General features: G+C 31.7%; 3 protein-coding genes across 8 annotated transcripts; 2 read left to right on the top strand and 1 right to left on the bottom strand.

Annotated features, from left to right (window-relative positions):
- Nucleotides 1–1558: 1558 nt before the first annotated feature.
- Nucleotides 1559–10961, bottom strand: LOC26528230. Of its 4 annotated transcripts, none has more exons than XM_015166039.3 (8): nucleotides 10793–10961; nucleotides 7564–7685; nucleotides 6303–6504; nucleotides 5977–6243; nucleotides 4799–5912; nucleotides 4584–4682; nucleotides 3820–3930; nucleotides 1559–3758 (listed from the first exon to the last, which is right to left on the bottom strand). In XM_015166039.3, the coding sequence occupies exons 2-8, from the start codon at nucleotides 7682–7684 to the stop codon at nucleotides 1842–1844; spliced, it is 3831 nt and encodes a 1276-aa protein (XP_015021525.1). In that variant the 5' UTR covers nucleotide 7685; nucleotides 10793–10961; the 3' UTR covers nucleotides 1559–1841. The 4 variants fall into 4 exon arrangements, with proteins under 4 accessions (XP_015021525.1, XP_015021524.1, XP_032584698.1 ...); XM_015166038.3 differs by lacking the exon at nucleotides 10793–10961 and adding an exon at nucleotides 9693–9787; XM_032728807.2 differs by lacking the exon at nucleotides 10793–10961 and adding an exon at nucleotides 9473–9566.
- Nucleotides 10962–11328: 367 nt separating this feature from the next.
- Nucleotides 11329–13994, top strand: LOC6578167 (serine/threonine-protein kinase haspin homolog). The gene is made up of 6 exons (XM_002004048.4): nucleotides 11329–11507; nucleotides 11574–11866; nucleotides 11930–12603; nucleotides 12662–12865; nucleotides 13085–13380; nucleotides 13439–13994. The coding sequence occupies exons 1-6, from the start codon at nucleotides 11443–11445 to the stop codon at nucleotides 13641–13643; spliced, it is 1737 nt and encodes a 578-aa protein (XP_002004084.2). The 5' UTR covers nucleotides 11329–11442; the 3' UTR covers nucleotides 13644–13994.
- Nucleotides 13733–18909, top strand: LOC26528421. 3 transcript variants are annotated; one of them, XM_015166034.3, is made up of 7 exons: nucleotides 13733–13992; nucleotides 14527–14561; nucleotides 15487–15700; nucleotides 15757–15868; nucleotides 15930–16085; nucleotides 18421–18594; nucleotides 18672–18909. In XM_015166034.3, exons 3-7 carry the CDS (start codon nucleotides 15494–15496, stop codon nucleotides 18836–18838), a joined length of 816 nt encoding a protein of 271 aa, XP_015021520.1. In that variant the 5' UTR covers nucleotides 13733–13992; nucleotides 14527–14561; nucleotides 15487–15493; the 3' UTR covers nucleotides 18839–18909. The 3 variants fall into 3 exon arrangements, with proteins under 3 accessions (XP_015021520.1, XP_015021521.1, XP_043865099.1); XM_044009164.1 differs by having other exon boundaries at nucleotides 13734–13992; nucleotides 14461–14561; XM_015166035.3 differs by lacking the exon at nucleotides 14527–14561.
- Nucleotides 18910–19493: the final 584 nt, after the last annotated feature.

The following is a 19493-nucleotide window of genomic DNA, read 5'->3' as shown; positions in this document are numbered from 1 at the left end:
ATTAGCACAACTAATGATGACTGTGGAATTGCATGCAACGCGGTTGTAGCTTTCTACTAGGTCCCTTTGCTTTTCCATCCACACCCACTCGCTCTCTCACCCTACCTCCCTTTCGCTTCACATCTCTCTCTCGCTCTCCCTTTCTCTCCCACTCACTCTCCCTCTCCCTCACACACTGTATATCTGCATCTCTTTCCATTCTATTATATGGTTGCTCTGGACGTTGATGATAGACCATTGCATTAGCGCGGTAGAGCGCAACATAATGTCGTTGTGCACTTTCCACAGCAATTGCTACGGCAGTCATGGCGTTAACGGAGACGCAGATAAAGGCAGGGAGTCTGCAATGGAGCTTATGGTGAAACTGTAGCTATAGCTATAGCTATAGCTGTAGCTGTAGCTGTCGCTGTAGATGTGTAGCTATTGCTAGGCCCGAACGTATCTCGTTCTGTGATGTGGATTTTATAATTACGTGCGCTGAGTGCGATTATTATGATTGTTTCTTAATTCACAGATTTACAATATGTATATAGGCACTCATGTGTGTGGGTAAGAGTCTGTCTATACGCAGACACCCACAAAATTACATACATATACATAGAAGTGTGTGCGGTTGGTTAATTGTGAATGCGCTTCTATTCCATTCTAGCTTTATTATTTCACTCAGCGCATATGGAACTCTTGTTATATCCCTCAAAGCGGCGAATGTCGCACTAAAAATTTGTGAATATATATGTACACTGTTTTTTGTGCACATATTTTAATAGGTCTGAGTAAAAGCATTTAAATAAAAAATAGATCTTATAATAAAATTACTAACTCCGTTTTTATAACCCTACTAATCCATAAGAAATTTTGAATAGCTTTTCTATCAATATTTAGACAATAGTTGTTTTAATATAATATAATATATTGCTAAGTATACCTTAGGACAAATGTCAATTCAATTCAGACCACTCTGTCAGTTCGTCTTAATAATAAATGAGTGAAGCCCTTGAAGAAGTCATTCGAAGCAAGCAATGAATATAACATAGCTATACTTACTTTATGAATGTCGCTAAATATATTAAATTTCAAAATTTGAAATACTTCTCAATTGATAAGATATCCCTGCTAAAATTACCATAGAACATTTTTGTTAACTAGCCAGTATCACATACAAGCGAAATTAGCTTATATACATGAAACCATTTTGTAGCAATTTACTTGAAATGATTTACTAAAACTGTTTTATTTTTTTCTTTTGTGCATCCGCCAAGGAAAGACAATTACTTTTAAAGTTTAAAATACAATAACTAAAAAGTTATGTCACATAATGTATATTATAATAATAACAGGTATAAGTCTTGGGCAACTTAAATGAATCTGATAATATTCAAATCCAGTGCGAGTTAAAAAGAAAATAAATTTAGCATAGACTTAAGTTATTATGATTTGTGATATTAAAAGGACTCTATGCTGTTTAGAAACCCAAATTGCTTATATATTTATTACTTTTGCTTATAGCTAATGTAGTTATAAATATGTACATATGTACCTACATATATCTAAATCATTTTTATCAAAAAATTAATTTTAATAATTAAAAATAATTTTTTAACAGATAATTGAAAATAAAAGTTTATCCTGTTGTGTGTTTTCCCCTCTCTTCTAAGGGGTTCTTTTGTGACTCAATTTTTTGAAATGCATAACTGTTATTTGCGGTCCCTGTCTTAATGTTATCCATATCTGAATATCTAATTATCCCTGCATAGCAATATTATTATTATATTCATCAGTACTTTTAAGAAAACTGTCATCATTGCTTTTTGTTGAATTATGATTTAGACCTCATAGATTACTTAACGGGTATTATTAGTTAACGATTTTTTTCCGTTTGAAATGTCATCCAATTGATGCTTCAAAAGTGGAGCCATTATGCTATAACCATCTGGCGTCGTTTGGGAAAAGGAAATGTCATTACATGGAGAATCAGAACCATCATTTTCCCCCAATTTTGGAAATTCATTCTCGGTGTTATTTTTGTGAAAATTATCAAAACATCTTTGATGATGTGGCAAAAGATCCAATGTGGGCTCGTTGCTCGACGAAAAAGGTTTGTGACAAGTTGGTAGAAGTTCCACTTCATCACATTCCGACTCTGACAGTTGAACTGCCGTTCCGGAAAAGTCTATCGATGGTGTGAGCAATCGTGGATAGTTCGAAATATATTCTATTATTTCCAGCGCCGTTGGACGTTTACTGACATCCTGACTCCAACAGGATTTTAAAAGGCCCTCCAGCTGTGGCTTGACACCACTTGGTATTTGCAGTGTATTACCAGCTTTAACGAAATCGAGAACTTGGTTATTTGTTAGGCCCTGATAAGGATATGATCCAAAGGTTATTATTTCAAAGAGTACAACTCCAAATGACCATATATCAGAGCCCGGCGTAAATAGACCCAACGAAAGTGTTTCAGGAGGCATCCAGCGGACTGGGAAAAGTTTTCTTACACCTTTTCTGTTGAAGCAATAATAATCACTTTCGAATGTGGGTCGGGCCATACCAAAGTCTCCAATTTTAACGACGCGCTGAGAGTTCACTAAACAATTTCTACATGCTATATCGCGATGAACATATTTTTGTTCTGCAAGATATGCCAATCCACTTGCAACGTCCATGGCATACATTGTCAAACGTTTTGATGATATATCAGATTCATCAGTTAGTTTCTCATTTACCATGTTTCTTCTAGCCAAAAGATATGTCTTCAAATCGCCATAAAGCATGAATTCCATTATTGTGTAAATTGGTTCAGTTTGCAAACAAACACCCAGAAGTTTAATAATATTCTTGTGATTAAACTTTTTCATCGCTTCTGCTTCTGCCAAGAAATCTAATCTATCCTCTGTAGATTGCCCAGCCTTCAGAGTTTTGACAGCCACTGCAGTCCACTCGTCAGAGTCCAATCGCGCTTCCCCGCCATAGACAGTACCAAAGGCACCTTCGCCTAGCCGTCTATTGATCACAACGTTATCCTTTTGTACTTCCCATTTGTCTAATGTATTCACTTTGTTTCTTGATGGTGAGATCAGGTCAATGCCAAACATTTTCATTATTTGGGCAGATCGTCGTACTTTTCGATCGAAACGTTTTTTCCAAAAATAACAAGAGATTAGTGACATCAACACAATTACTGTCAAACATTGAAAAATTATGAATATCATAGAAGCAATATCGCAGGTGACATCCAAACAACGGGCTAAAGCTGAAAAGCTACAGTCATATCGTCCATCTTCTGGCACCTGTCCATGAAATGCTTTTTCTGTTGAAAAAATTAGTCTTCCTCCGTTAATATGCATATTTGCTGCTTCTCCTTCAATAATAGGTTTGAATAAACCAATTCTTTCATGCGTCGAATTCGTCCATTGCAAAATATCCAGATCGATTATACGCGAGCCGCCAAACTCGCCTGTTCCAAATCTCACATTCCCAGACAAGCCATTAAAATCTGTTTCGCTAATTAATTTGGACAATTGCTTTGTAACTTCTATTGATCTTAGCTCATTGAAAGCATACGTGTTATTCTCCAGCAATTTATGTGCAGCAAGTGCATAGGTCCACACTGCATCGTACACAAACCCTACATAACTTGAGAACGATGGATACATATTTTTATAAGTAGTCAGCCATGAATTTATAGAGATTCCCTCTTGCATTTCTGCATTTAGCTCGCCAAATGGGGTGTGTCTTATGCTTAAGTGTCCTTCGATTGCCTGTTCAACATAGAATGTTTAGTAAGAGTCAGCATTTAATATTTTGATATGAACTACTCACGTTTCGAAACTGATCAATGGAACATCTATTATCAACTTTAATACTCCACATTTTAAAGTCTTTTGACAACCAAGATGGTAAGAACCAAACATAGTTCTCAGTTTGTGTCATCTAAAACAAATTAATGGTTTTATTATGGTTGACTGTTTTATATTAAATAATATTTTTATGGCTCTAGAGCTATATATCACTGTAAAAATATTAATTTTTGAGTTGTTTTAAATCAAAAATGAAATGAAAGCCTAATATAAAATTAGAACAACTCTATATTCAAGCTATACAAGGCTACAAGATTTGAATGACACTTCATAGCACTAAGCCCGATTTTCTTTTATACCTTGAAAAAAAAAAAAAAAAAAGAACGAACTCCATATACTAGAGAAGTGCATATGCAAATATACACTTATACCGTTCTTATTAAATTCTAAAAGTTTTTAGAAAATCATTTACAACAGGATTATTTAATAAATAAGTTCTTATACTGCAGCCCAAGCGAAGTCGTTGGGTCATCTGCGCAGTTAGCAGAGCGCGTTTGTATATGTTGTTTGTGACTGCCTAAAAAGAGAGAATAAATATTGGAATTTCACGGCTTCAAATCGACAAGAAGGATATTTCTTTAAAACTATAACACTAACATGATCACATACATATGTATGATTGCAGGCCAAAAATTCCTAACCCAAAATCTACTTAGTTACTGACTACTTTTCAAATGTTCTAGGTCTCTATATAATAAATATAATAATCGTAATCGTAATACGTACGCCCAGTTTTATGGCTTCACATATGGTAATTGCCGCATTGTCACTTTGCAGCTCCGCAATAATTATTCTCGAGTAAGATTCCTTTAATTTGACCAGATGCTAGAAATAAAGACACATATTTATATATATATATATATATATATATATATATATATATATATTTATTGATTTATTTATTTAACACATTCTTTTTCAATGTGGTAATTAAAGCAAACCTCTCTCATGTCCGTAGCAGTCACATCACTTGGAACCTTTCGGCTGAACGCCAAGGTGAAGTTATATAGTCTCAATTTGTTCTCCATACGCGACAAATAGCCTGTATATTGCTGGGTGTCCTCTGTCAATGTTGAGACTCGAGTCCAACCAAGTCGCTGCATAATTTTAATGTAAGCATCCACATACTCGCTGTTTGATCCAATCGTTCGAAAAAAGTATGGATATGCTTCGCGGTCAACAAAGGAGTCGCCCTCAGCTGAATATGATATGACCATCATATTTAAATGCTTCGAAATACCTGCAATCGGTTCAACAGTTTCACTGCAGGCAGGGCCCAGAACACCCAATAAATTTGGTTCATTGAAATAATGTATAAATGACTTTAAAACCATATCCGACTTGCATTGCCCGTCTTTTATTAGTAGCTCTAAATGATAGTTTGGTAGTATTGTTTTATTCTCATTGATTACATCGACAGCTTTTTGCGATGCCTCAATAATATTTGCATGTCCCCTATCTGTTATATGGAGTGGGAATATACCACCAATCGATAATGTTTTTACCGTCTTTGGAAGTACCCATTGACTGTATGTCTTAAAATTCTGTAGCAGCCAATTACACGCGACATTGTTAAACAATTCTTCAGAATCTTTTGTATAGGCTCTTTGTACACTAAGCTCATTCAGAATATTCTCCAAGTCTGTATCATTTATATAAAAATTTCGTAGAGCGTACATCATTCGTTTATCATAAATTAAACTTCCGGGATAATATTTTAGAATCGGAGTTAACTCGTATCGGCAATTTGACCTTTTCAAGTATTCATGGTCCTCACATCTGGGCAATGATATTTGAGTAAATTTAATGTTAGCATTAATTACATCCGAGGGAATCCAATGAAGAACGACAAATCTTTTTTGTCCACGAGTGTAACTAGATTTATATATTGTATCCAATTCCTGAATAGTATCTCTAAATTGATGTCCTAACCAAACTACATTTAGATAGCTGTCATATAATTCCTCTGTAATAAAGTACGAATCATCGCGCCATTCCGCTATTAGCGTCGCACATTTGATATTGGCACAATTTGGATTTGTATATTCTTCAACACTATAAAAATGGTAAAATAGTTTACTGTTTATCACTCAATCAGATACTTATACTATATATTTACCTTCTGTTTGATAATATTGACATAATATTATTCTCCATTATGTAGAGTGAATAATATACATTATTAATATCTCTAAAGACTTCATAATGCAAGCTACAGTCCTTTGTATCCGTCGTAATTTGTGACCTTGGCACAAACCAACTAAACCGACCGGGAGCTATAGATGCACCGGCGCTATATATATTTGGTTGTGGCTCCTTATGCACTGTGTACGGTGTCCAGACTTCCAAATTGATCATTGAAATCTGATGGTGTCCCTTATAGTATCTGCAACATTTCAAGTATATTCATAATGGTTCTCAGAAAATTGTGAGACTCGGGCTTACTTAACATATTTTAGGGTTCGCAAAGCATTTTCAGGGTCCGATGAATTTTCAAATACTAATGGAATGATTTGCACATCCTTATAGTTAAGCACTTCCTTTAAAAATATTGCAAATATTCGTGTCATCACTTGATGCGTCGATCTATTTGTAACTTGAAGACCAATACCAAATCCATTGTTTGAAGGATTAATTGAAAAGTAATCTACAAATATTGATTTTATATTAAATTGAGCTTCGTTTTTTTTTATATGCAAAAATATAATTATAAAAATAAAACAAGCAACAAAGTATATTTCAATTAATTGTTAAACTATACCATATTTAATAACTAAAATATATACTTAATTTTTCAAATTATGAAAAAATTTAACTATGCATATCGTACTGAATAATTGAATTAAATAGTATCTCATCAACTTCCTCTTCAAAAAGTATTCTAGTCGTCACTGCTCGACTAAGAAGTCTCCTAGCCCATTCCGATCTCCGATTTTAAATATACTCCATAGTGTGCCTAAAATGAAATAATTTAAAGCCACCTGGAATCGAGCACAGGTAGTCTAAAAAAAAAAAACCTATTCATATATCTGAAATATCTATAGCTCAAACAAGCATTAGTAAACCTGAACGAGTCCACTGCGCTCAGCAATAAATCTAAGCTAAAGTAGAGAATTCTAACACACTTCAATTGTCATTGTGTATGTGTACAAATGCATAGAAAAACGTATGAACGGTTAAATGTTTGTATGCACATGTATAGGGAAACTCTTCTTGTTGCTGCCACGAATGTTTGTTAGTTGACCAAATGTTTTGTTTAATATTTATGTTGCATTAACTTATATTTGACGTTCTAGAAAATATGGCAATGTAATCAAAAATGGTTATACATATTTCCAACCTTCAAATGATAATCCTGTAATATCTGAAGCCAATATCCAAAATACAAAAAAAAGCATCTATGTATTTCAACTATATTTAATATAATATACATTTTTCCTATATCTAGATCTGTGACTTGAATGAAGAATTTTTCCTAAGGAAAGAGAGGAATAGTGATCCCTTACCGAATCTATATGTTCCGAAAACTGAAAGTTTAAAAAACTAGTATTATTCATTGAAAATGTATGTATGTACACTAATATAAGTACAATAGGTATGAGTTGAAAATAATAAAAATTCTTTTAAAAATATTTTGTTTCATTCTTGTGATAAATAAAGTAAGATAAGAAAGATATTTATAAATGATTAAATTATACGAACTTACTATTTGTTTTGAGACACTTATTAGATGATTCAATATATACAGGAAGGCATAAGAAAGCAACCGCAAAGGGCATGACCAACACACGATTTTTCTTGAATAACATATTTGGTTTTTTCAACATACTGAAAGAAAATATTTTAGATAATTAAAAAACATATAAGATAGCTACATTAATATACAAATAATGTTATTGTACAAATCCCAAAAAAAATATTAATAAATAGAGATTAATGTATATTAACAATATATATATATACAAGGTGACCCGGCGAACTTCGTACCGCCAAAAAGTCAAAGAATGTCGTGTTACCTTTTAGCTGAACTAATTTAGACTTTGATGAACGTAATACAATAATACTAAACAGTATTAATATAGATAGAAATATAAAGGTATTTTATTATGATGAATGATGATGAAAACATCATGAATGAGAATAAAAATAAAAAAAAAAAAAAAAAAAAAAAAAAAAGAAATTAATGTCGAGAACATGTCGACAAACAAATATAACAAACAGTACCTTCCGGAACTTTCGAGATATTTTGCTTATGAACCCACGCGTATAATTTTTCAATCTTTTAAAAAAAAAAATACACATAATAGTTTATTCATTCACGTATTAATCAAATGTGCATGAATAATTGTTTAACATGAGAGCAGGACCGAAAACTGTCACTGTTATCAAGCCTACAGGGTAAATTCTCAATGAAAATTTCACAGCTCCGAAATTAAAGAACCTTTAGTGAAAATAACGCGTCTTTCAAGTATTCGTAAATTTTTTAGTATTTTTTAAGATATATTCTCCTAATCGGGGCGGAGACAAATCCAACAAATCAAAAACCATGAAAATTGGTCCAGCAGATCTCGAGTTATAAGTGTTGTTTTATATATATACATATATCTATCTATATGCATTATAACCAAGTATTGTGAATCTATTTTCAATTAAATATCACAGCATGAAAAATGTCGATTGTAATCTTTGATAGAAATTACAATTGATTGACTGATTTTTACGTTTCGACAGCTACAGATTGGATATAAAGAAAATGATAGAATAGCAGTTATATTTTTTGTCAATTTAAAAAAGGGGTGTGGAGGAACTTCACTTGATATGGACAGTATATAGACAAATTCGATAATCAAGCTGGAAGCTCAAAAATTGTACTTTGGATAATCTGGCTTAATTAATAGCCATAGTAATAATAGTCGTTAATAGCCATAGTATAAAATCCTTGCCACCCTGCTTGAAAACAATCTAATATATATATATATATATATATATATATATATATATATATATATATATATTTACGTTTCGACAGCTACAGATTGGATATATATTGCAGAAGATATTATTTCTTATTTTCTCTATTTATTTACATTTATGGGGAAAAAGATAGAGATGAGCATAATTCACTTCTGCATAAATAAATCTGTCTGAAAAGATGCATGTAATGTTTAATATATATATATATATATATATATTTTTTTTTTTTTTTTTTTTTCATTTTTATTTATTTTTATTTATTTTATTTTTTTTTTTTTTTTTTTCACGAAAGTTATTATAGAATAAACTCAATCATCAAACAGTCAAGAGCTGCACAAATTTTCATCTTTTGATTCACTTTCAGCTAACAAACGCCCACAGACTAGTTCTTAAAATAAAGGTGGACAGAATGCTAATAATGAAACGCTTTGTTTTTCTTCTAATTCATATAGATTTTACGCAAAAATAGATACACAATATAAGTATTAACTTCACAAAAATGCGACGTTTCATTTATTTATTTGTCGAATGATTTTTTAATAGAATTTGTTAGGAGAAACTTATTTGATGTCCCACGTATTATATTTAAAACACATGTGAAAAAAGCACATAAATATCCATTCTGTGTTTTATATACTTACAAACACAAATTTTGTTATTGAACAAATATCACATAATCTTACTTAATCCATTTATAAAATATTTCTTCTTAATTGCGTTTTAAAAATCCAATTTCTTCGAAAAAAAAAAAATACCGATATATGTTATCTATTTAAATTGATTTACTTCTTTAATTGATTACTCTATAATTTATTATCTTAATAATTAAATATTCGTTGAATATTAAAAATACGCATATACCAATCATTCGCGCACAACCGAAACGATTCGGATGTTGTCCGATTGAAGCTTGATAATATACTGAAACAGAATGTTCAAAACAAAAAATAATGAACGCTCTATGCGAAACAAATTCAAGTTTCACATTAAACTGTCTGTCAACAGTCCAACGTCATTAAAAAAAAAAAAAAACAAGTAAGAGTGCTTTAGTCGGGAGAGCCTGACTAGCAGATACCTTGCCTCCTCCTCAAAGATTATCGTATGCAATATAATTATTAAACGCCAACTTAATCTCCCCGTGCTTAATTTCAAAATTTCATTCTTTAATGGGATGAGCGCAAACATACATACATACTTTATGTCGACTTTCTACTCATCAAAAATATATACGTATATCATGGACCTACATTTTTAAGCCTGTTATTCATACATACGCGTAAGCAGAACGAGTATACCTCTTATCCATTATGTTTTTGGTATAAAAATAAACTAAATAAATAAATACAATAACAACAACAAATATACACTTTATCTTTTTAATCGGCATTTACAAGGAATATATTTCGGAGGCAAAATGCAAGTATTGCAGAACCGAAAGTATCAAATGAATATGTATTTTGCAGTTTTTAGAAACTGTAAAGCATATACAACAAATTTGCGTTAATGAAATAAATCATTATAAACATTTTTCGATTTAATTATATATATTCTATAGTATAGACAGATTATAGGTAGATTTCGTAACTGTTATTAGTTTAAATACATAAATTAGCAATACTCGTAATTCTAACTATTGTTAATATTCTTTAACCTACCAAACGCAGAAATTTTCAATTAATTTTAATTATTTTTTTATATATGTCTGTTTTTTTTTTTTTTTTTTTTTTAATTATTTTCATTTATCTCAACTTATTGTTTAGTATTATTGTTTTAAGAACGTAAGAAAGTGAAAAATATTTAGAAATTTTAGATTTCATGTAGAATACAAAACAATGTTGCACGCTTTTGTAATTGGAAACTTGACATTTTCATAAACTGGTAACAAAAATAAAAAAAATAAAAAAAAGAATTTTGTGAAAACGAAACCTCATCATTTTTTGAAATGATATATACATACATACCTATATCAGTGCCAATATACTACTGAACACACCAGAAATAATGTTTGACTGGCTATTAACATATTAGAATAATGTAAATAGTTAAATAAATCACAAATTTAATGATAATTATTTATTTAAAAGCGGATTTATTTAAAACAATAACAATTTAGCAGTGTGTCCAAATAAAATAAATTCAGTTTGTCAGTTTCATTTAAAGAGACACAACTCTGCATACTTTTTTATTAAATACTATGAACACATAAAATACTAAACAGAATATCAAATATATCGACTATCGTTATTAAAATTAAAATGGACCTGAGATAATATATACAAATGTGTAAATTACAGTGCCAAATGAGTATTTCCTAAGATCAGTAGTTAAACCATTTGCAAAGATTGTTGTTCTCAGAAAGTTAACTTTATACAAATCTTTAAACTCCTTACAAATATTTTTTCAAACTCTGATAATTACCATTACTCTTTAATATTGCAGTATTTTTACTTCACAGAAGGCGATAGTCACTCATCGCTATTAAATGCGTTAGTATCGTTCATTTCGATTCGATTCGATTTCATTTCGATTCGATTTCATTTCGAACTGTTTGCATGTAAACAAAATTGGATATTTTGCAAATATTTATGTTGAACAAGAAAAATTATACGATATGGACCAGACTTTACCTGATGATGCCTGGAAAGACTCTTTTGATAGATTGTTGGATCCCCTACCGTATGTCGGACAATATTTTAACTATAAATGTGTACCACTAATAAACAAACCTTATATCCTATTTAGTAATCTACGAGAACTCAACTTAATAAAGAAGAATGTGCGAAAATCATTTAATATGGATTCCAGTGTAGAAAACTCCAATCCAAACATTTTGAGCGTCGATGACTGCTCCTTCCCAAACGCAAGAAATAACCTTACGAATGCTGGTGATAAATTAAGCGTAATAAATAAATTCGGCAACTCCATCTCAACTCCTTTTGCGAAACGCTTTCCCGATAATCTGTTTGATTGTGCGCTATCACCGATAGGTGGTATGAAACTAGATGGATACCTTCCTAAAGATAATCACAAACCGGGTATTATTAGTAAAATTATAAAGGCTAACATAATAATAATGTACTTGAATTCCTTTACGTAAGATCTAGGGAAACTTGGACAACCACGGAAGAGTAAGCAAGTTTATTTTCGTGTGAATACAATCAGCCCTGAAACGTCTATCGATTCATCTTCGATGTCCCAATCTGTACCCACATTGAACGCTCATCAGATATCAAGAAGACAGGCTCGATCTTCACTTGTTCTGCTGCCTGGCAAATGGCGCAAGTCCTTACGTATCTGGTGTCGTACAAACCACAACGAAATATCTGGTCGCACCAGTCCAAAACAATGCTTGAAACCGCGAGATGTAAAATCTGATGATTTGAGAGTTGTTCGGAGAAACTCACGAAAGTCGCAATACATAAATCGTATTTCAGAACATGATTTTCAGATAAACTTCGAAAAGGAAGTGTTAAAGTACTGCGGGCAATCAAAGCCGATTAAATTTAGTGCAGCTTATGCTGCTGCAAAAATGTTGAATACTTGCAAGATTGGCGAGGGAGTTTATGGAGAAGTTTTTAAGTATACTCCAAAGAATAAAATGGTATCTAGTGTAGTCTTAAAGGTGCTCCCGATCGAAGGTTCTAGTTTGGTCAACGAGGAAGCTCAAAAGACTTTTGAACAAATATTGCCTGAAATTATAATTTCTAAAGAGATGAGCGCACTACGAACAAATCAAACGACCTCTACGAGTGGATTTGTGGATTTATACAACGTAACCCTTTCTATAGACACAATATGAATAAATTCAATAACTAATGTATTCAACACAGGTGAACTTGGTCAAAGGAAAATATCCAAAACATTTAATTAGACACTGGGAAGACTATGACAAGGAAAAAGATTCTGAAAATGATAATCCTACGATGTTTTCTGATAACCAGTTATTTATTGTTTTGGAGCTGAAATTTGCTGGCACAGATATGTCATCTTTTGCTTTCCAAAACGCTGAGCAGGGTTATTTTGCAATGCTGCAGGTAAGGTTATATTATCCACAATATTTTAACCATTCAGTGCAATGCAGTTCTGTTATTGTGAAATGAACTTAGCTTCTTTGGTATTAAAAATAAAATTTCTAATTCATAGGTCAATAAATTGAAAAACTTATTTTATATTTAGATTGGCATTAAGTATAGTTATGGTTCCGCCCGAATGCATCTAACTTGATCTTTCTTTTTATTGAATATAAACATTAGGTTACATTTACATTAGCTGTTGGAGAAGAAGCATTTCAATTTGAGCATAGAGACCTACATTGGGGAAACATACTCATTGAGAAAACGATGAAAAAGTTTATTGATTTTAAACTTGGCGGAAAACAGATTTCGGTGGCAACAAAAGGGATTCAAACTACCATTATTGATTACACATTGTCAAGAGTAACTGTTGCTGAATGCTGTCATTATAATGACCTCTCCCAAGATGACGATTTGTTTGCGGCCACGGGAGATTACCAATATGACATTTACCGCATGATGCGAGATGAGCTAAAGTGCGTATAATTAATAGATATTGAGTGAAATAATCGAATTAATTAATATTGTTTAAAGAAATAACTGGTCGGCGTACTCTCCAAAAACCAATGTGCAATGGCTGTCGTATGTTAACTCTAAACTGATAGATGGGGTGAAGTATAACAGTATTAACACAATGGCCCATAAAACTTATTTGAGAAAGCTGAAAGCCTTCAACAACATCGTCCTGAATTTTAACAGCGCAGGAGAATGCGGTCAATATCTATACAACATGAATTAGGCGAAAACAAAATTCGATTCATTTTACATTTATTTTATTGTATCTTAATATTAATTTTCTATATTTTGTAAGAATTTATTATTTATTAGTATATTTTTTAAGTAAACGTGAAAGCTCCTCATTTGCTAAGGGCGGCTAAGTTATAGTGAGCTACAAAGCTTGTTTTAAGCTTTAACTCCCATTCTGTAAAACCGTAAAGCTTTCAGATGGAATTCAGTTCCTGTTCATGGCACGAATCTACAACTGTTGTGCAAAGTGCAGGATTTCCCACAGGCTGATGCGTTCTCTGGTGTAAATAGAAGAAAACAAATACAATTTGAAGCAAGCTAAATTAAGTATAATCGAAAAAGTACGTAGATTATTTTCGCCTTCAATTATAACAATTACTGAAAGAATCGAAACGCAAGTGAATGAAACCGACTCAAAAAATAATAAAAACAAAGAAAAAACTAAAAAATCGATATTGAATCATAATTTAAAATGCATTGCAATTATGAGAAATGGGATATACATATGTGAAATATACTATACTCACGAATGCATTTATAAATGCGCATATATATTTATGTATATACATATGTATATACATATATATATATATATATATATATATATATATATATATATATATATATATATATATATATATATATATATATATATATATATATATATATATAATATAATATATATACATATGTATATATATATGTGTGTGTGTACGCACACATATCCATTTAATACCTATTTACATATGCATTCCTCTGTACGTTTACTCAATGCATACGTACATCCATATGCTTCTGTTTGAAAGTAGGACAGTACTTAAAATGAACTAATTCAAGTGGACAGTTACTAAATAGCTTTAAATAACAACTTACAGTAAACAAGCAAGCAAGTACTGAAATAAAAACAACGGTGAGTAGACATGACTATATATATATATATATATATATGAATATTAAATAAATATTCAAGCAAGTGTACTTGATGTGAAATGTAAACTCTTCAACTACTTACATTGTTTTCATTATCAAGGATTTACGTAGATATGTATGTGTCACCCCTATATATAAATATTAGGGGTTGTTTTACTTAATAGAAAATTTGGCCTGTTTAATTAATATCAATATCAAGTAATATTTTAACTTAAACCTGTTGAAAGATTGGCATATATATATATATATATATATATATATATATATATATATATATATATATATATATATATATATATATATATATATATATATATATATATATACATATATGCAAATATATATAATTTAAAAACATTTACTTTCCGTCCAAATATGTGCCTGCAATTGATGGCTTAGGTAAAGTAATTCAGCAGGATCTTAAGCATTGTAATGACAATTAGTGAATGTCAGCAATAACTTTTTACTGACGATAGGTATATATATAGATAGATACTTCAACAGCAGTTACGTTGTACTGCTTAAAATTTGTTTATTTCAAATAGTTAATAAATGGCTTTTTTTAAATCTCGGCAGACCTTATTTGATTACTTAGCTAGCTTAAGATATTGATACAAAGCCTGTTGGGGTTGAGTCCCCAAAGTATTTTATATTCTCAGCTCAAATCATTTCATGAATAGAATGCTTAATGCTTAAGTTATAATCTACGGCAGAATGCCTTACATTTATTTCCAATTTTATTATGATCCTTCAAAAAATAATTTCATTCTACAAATCATTCGACTATTAGATCATTTAAGGTACAACTAAATGTGTAATGGTCATATATTCATTTTCACTTCTTAGCGAATTGATGATTTATTCAACATTTTAATCATTTATATAATACGGTTTTTACCGGAAAGGTTTAAAATGCATTCTGTGGGTATACACTCTGCCATGGCTATCAAGCGGCAGCGAAAACGTCGCGATGAGCAGAAAAGAGCCAAGGAGAGACGGTATAGCACTCAAAGTTCTGAAAGCGGTGAAACATTCCATTCGCCAAGTGGATCTGTCCGCCGTAAATATCATCATCCACATCATGCTGTCAAACCTGGACCAGGAATGTTGGACAGCCAGGTAAATTTTGATTAGCGTCTATGTAATGAAATGACTTAAAACAAATTTTCCTCCAGGTCGTAACCAGCATCGGAATGCTGCACATTGGCATTGTTTTTATTGTCTTTGGCGTATTTCTTTGTGGAGCTGGAATTATACCAGATGAAGCTATGTCCTGGAATGTATTTAGTAAGTTAGATAGTTAAATATCTTATATGTTAGATGCTCATACACATTTATAACTTGATAGGCTCGAGCTCTGCTTGGTGGAACGAGGTAACATGCACTGGCCTTTTTTCCTTCGGACTAGGCCTATTTTTACTGATTCTAAACTGCCTTATAAGCCGCAAAGAAGAGGAGGACCTTGAAGACTATGTGCAACGGCAGCTTACAAGATCACGCTCTGGTAATAAAAATAATAAAAATGCTGCACTATGCAGTCATATACCATTTGTGTAAACACAAGAAATTGTTCTTGGTCACACTAGCTTTGGCCCTATTTGTCAATTTTGAAGGCACTGGGAATTTTGTAGTACTTTCTGTAATGCTTTCTAAAAAAATATATATAAGTTAAGCGCTCCCACACTAGAGTACTAGTGATTGGGGACGCTGTGTTGGTTCTTGTGAATAGATAACAACAACTAAATCTGTTCAACTGGCTAGGTTCTCCCCTTGTTAGAGCGTTAAATGAAACAACTCCACATTTGCCGAATTCAAGATTGAAACTGAACTGTTTATTGCTTAAAATCCTAGTTCTTATATATCTAACAGAAACCCGTAAAACTACTTCCAGTCACTGGAAGGGTGCATTTTCTCATACAAACAAGTGCACAGATGTTTACTCAAGTATCTCTTTTTTAGATCGCTGGGCCCAGGCTCACGTTACATTTACATATTGGTCGCTGCAACTAAGGGGTGACCTATTTATTACTTTGTGTCGGATAACGCGCAGGCTATCGAGTATTGTCTCTATTTTTATTATAATGTATGTTCATGTTTGAACACCCCTTGAATGTCTGACTGGACTCTCCAGCCTCATTAGATTGTCGAAAGTCTTAACTCTTCTCCATCTAAATATCTGCGTCCCGCAGATCAGGGTGCATATGTCCATTATAATGATATTCATCCAATATAAATTTATTATCCATAGTCGATAGTTCCAGAGTCCATAAATTAGCATAAAGAGGGCCATCGATATCCACCTTCAAGTTAATTCAAAGCATTCATAGCTCCATACATTTAGTATTCATTTGTGGTTATGACAATACATCCAACATTGTAAGCGCATTTATTTCATTCCCTCTGGCATCTCGGAAATCCCTATTACCATGAATGATCGAAACTAGGAAGGTTATACCACGTGTAAAATGCTGTGGATGCTATGGGTGCTAAAGAAGTTAAGGAAGTTAAAAGAGGATTATTACCATTTAATTAATTAAAATGTGAATTTTCCTTTTTTTTTTCTATTTTCTTAAGTGTGATTTATGAAGAATTTTTCCAGTTTTATATGGCTTGGGAAGCCCTCAGGATCCTTTTTGGTGTAAGACCTACTTAGGTGAGGGTGGTTCTACAATCAGCTGGTCTCTCTCTTGCTTTCGTGTCATTTATTTATTTATTTTACTTTTTTCTTTTATGTATTGTTGTCAGACTTATTCTTTTCCGAAAGGGAAGCCCAAAGTATTCCTCTTTGGTTCTAAGACCTACTAGGGTAAGGGTTATTCCACGATCGAATAGAAGGTCTCCGCAATTCATGTTTTTATTTTTGCATATTTATGCTTTGCTTGTTGATTAGAGATTTCCAGATAACCGCCTTTTAATTTCGTTATATAGTTAGTGCTTTAAACTTAACTTTGACCACTAGGTTCCTTTTAATTTATACGGAAACCCATCATTCAACACAGGTGGAAATTGTGACGTTTATTTTTTATGACATTTGTCTTACGGCAAGGATTTGAACCTCGATACGAGAATCAATCTCGTACCACCATTATGCCTGCAAATTTCTTGTATTTTCGTTTTAAGAGTCGTCTCGGCACAGATTTGAGCCTAGGTATTGCCAATACCACCATTTAGCCACGATTTCTTTTATGTTATAGAATTATCTAGTGCACCAACACTTGCTAGAAATTAAGTTATTATTTATTGTATTATGTTATGGCAAGGACTTTCACCCCATTACATTGCAAATCACAGAAGTACTTCGTAATTTTGCCAACAATTGCCCAATTGGATTGGAACAATTTATTTGTACTTGCTTTTTTTAATAAGTTATTTTTATAGAATTATTGACACGTCACCATTTCCCTTTATTTCCGTGAAGAATGTGTGTCCCTGCTCGGGCGCCAGTTAACCGCTCCCACACTAGAGTACTAGTGATTGGGGACGCTGTGTTGGGTTCTTGAGAAGAGATAACAAATTTGTGTTCAATGAAATAATATATTTTATATAATTTGGAACAATAGGTCTAAACTCTCTCTAGTCCTAGTCTCTCTAGTCATTCTCTCCTTGAATGAGTTGCTCTATGCTAATCTCATTCAATGCCTGGCGTTCATAGCGCAATATGTAATTTCAATGATATGCAAGAAAACTAAGCTAACTAACATATCTGAACACTATCAGGACAAGATACAGTTTTCTTACAAATTATTAAATTATGTTAAGTTTTCTTACATATATTCATTTTTAAATTGTGTAAATAAATAATTAATTTATTAATATCATATACCGAATATAATTTACAGGTCACCGACTTGAACGAGATGTCGAGACAGGCGTATTAACCACGCGTCACGCACGAAAAGCTGTTGCATTGCAGAAGAACGGACGGAATGGCTTACCCTCGCCAACGGATGTAGCTGTTGTCCATTGTAGCTCATCGGAGAATATTTCAAATGGTCAGATTGTCGGGCGTAATGGTAATGCAAATCGTCAAGCAAGTTGCTTGAACCTTATAACTTGATCAATTTGTATTCTAATTTGACTGATCAAATAGGTCTAAATAATTCTGGGGATATATTACTCGAAAAAATTGTGGAGGAGGATACACCGTATTTGAACGATCATAGTACAGCTATTTCGCCAATAGAAATCGAAAATGATACAAAACAACTTTTAAGAAGGGAATCAATAACAGATGCAATCAATATAACGCGCATATAAAATGTTTACTTATGAAAACAAAACAAATTTTTTTTTTGTTTTTAATTATTAACGTTAACGTTTAAACAATCTATAAAAATATTTCCAATAGCTCTACGTATATATATATATATATATATATATATACATATATATAATATAACCTTTTTAAATATTTTTTAATATACAGAACTACATTTAAATATTGTATTTAAATTATATACATAAAATGTATTTATTAAAATTTCAAGCTAAAAACAAAAAACTAAAAAGTAAATTCAAAACAGTTAGACAAATTTAAAATATTAATTGATGTATATAAAACTGTGTAAGCATCCGACATACTGCTTTTATATTTATGTGTATCATGATTATCTAGTTTAAGCTATCTATAATGACTTTCTTACTTTCTAAAAAAAAATATATATATATATACATACGTATATCTTAGCTACTTATACATAAGTAATATTAAGTGACTGGACTTTCATAAAAGTATTTCCTTTATAAGTTTAAAGCAACCCACAAATTCTAAGCTGGTAAAAGTTTAGCTAGACATAATAATTTTATAATCATATTTTGGCATTTAATAATTATTTTTATTATTAATATTATGGGGAATAATTTGGCATTTATATTTATGAATAAAATACCCATATATTCGAACATTTCAACA

The sequence above is a fragment of the Drosophila mojavensis genome, unplaced genomic scaffold, assembly GCF_018153725.1.
Source record: "Drosophila mojavensis isolate 15081-1352.22 unplaced genomic scaffold, ASM1815372v1 contig_49, whole genome shotgun sequence".
Taxonomy (NCBI): Eukaryota; Metazoa; Arthropoda; class Insecta; order Diptera; family Drosophilidae; genus Drosophila; species Drosophila mojavensis.
Note: the sequence above shows the minus strand (reverse complement) of the source record. Positions and strands in the feature narration are given on the sequence as shown.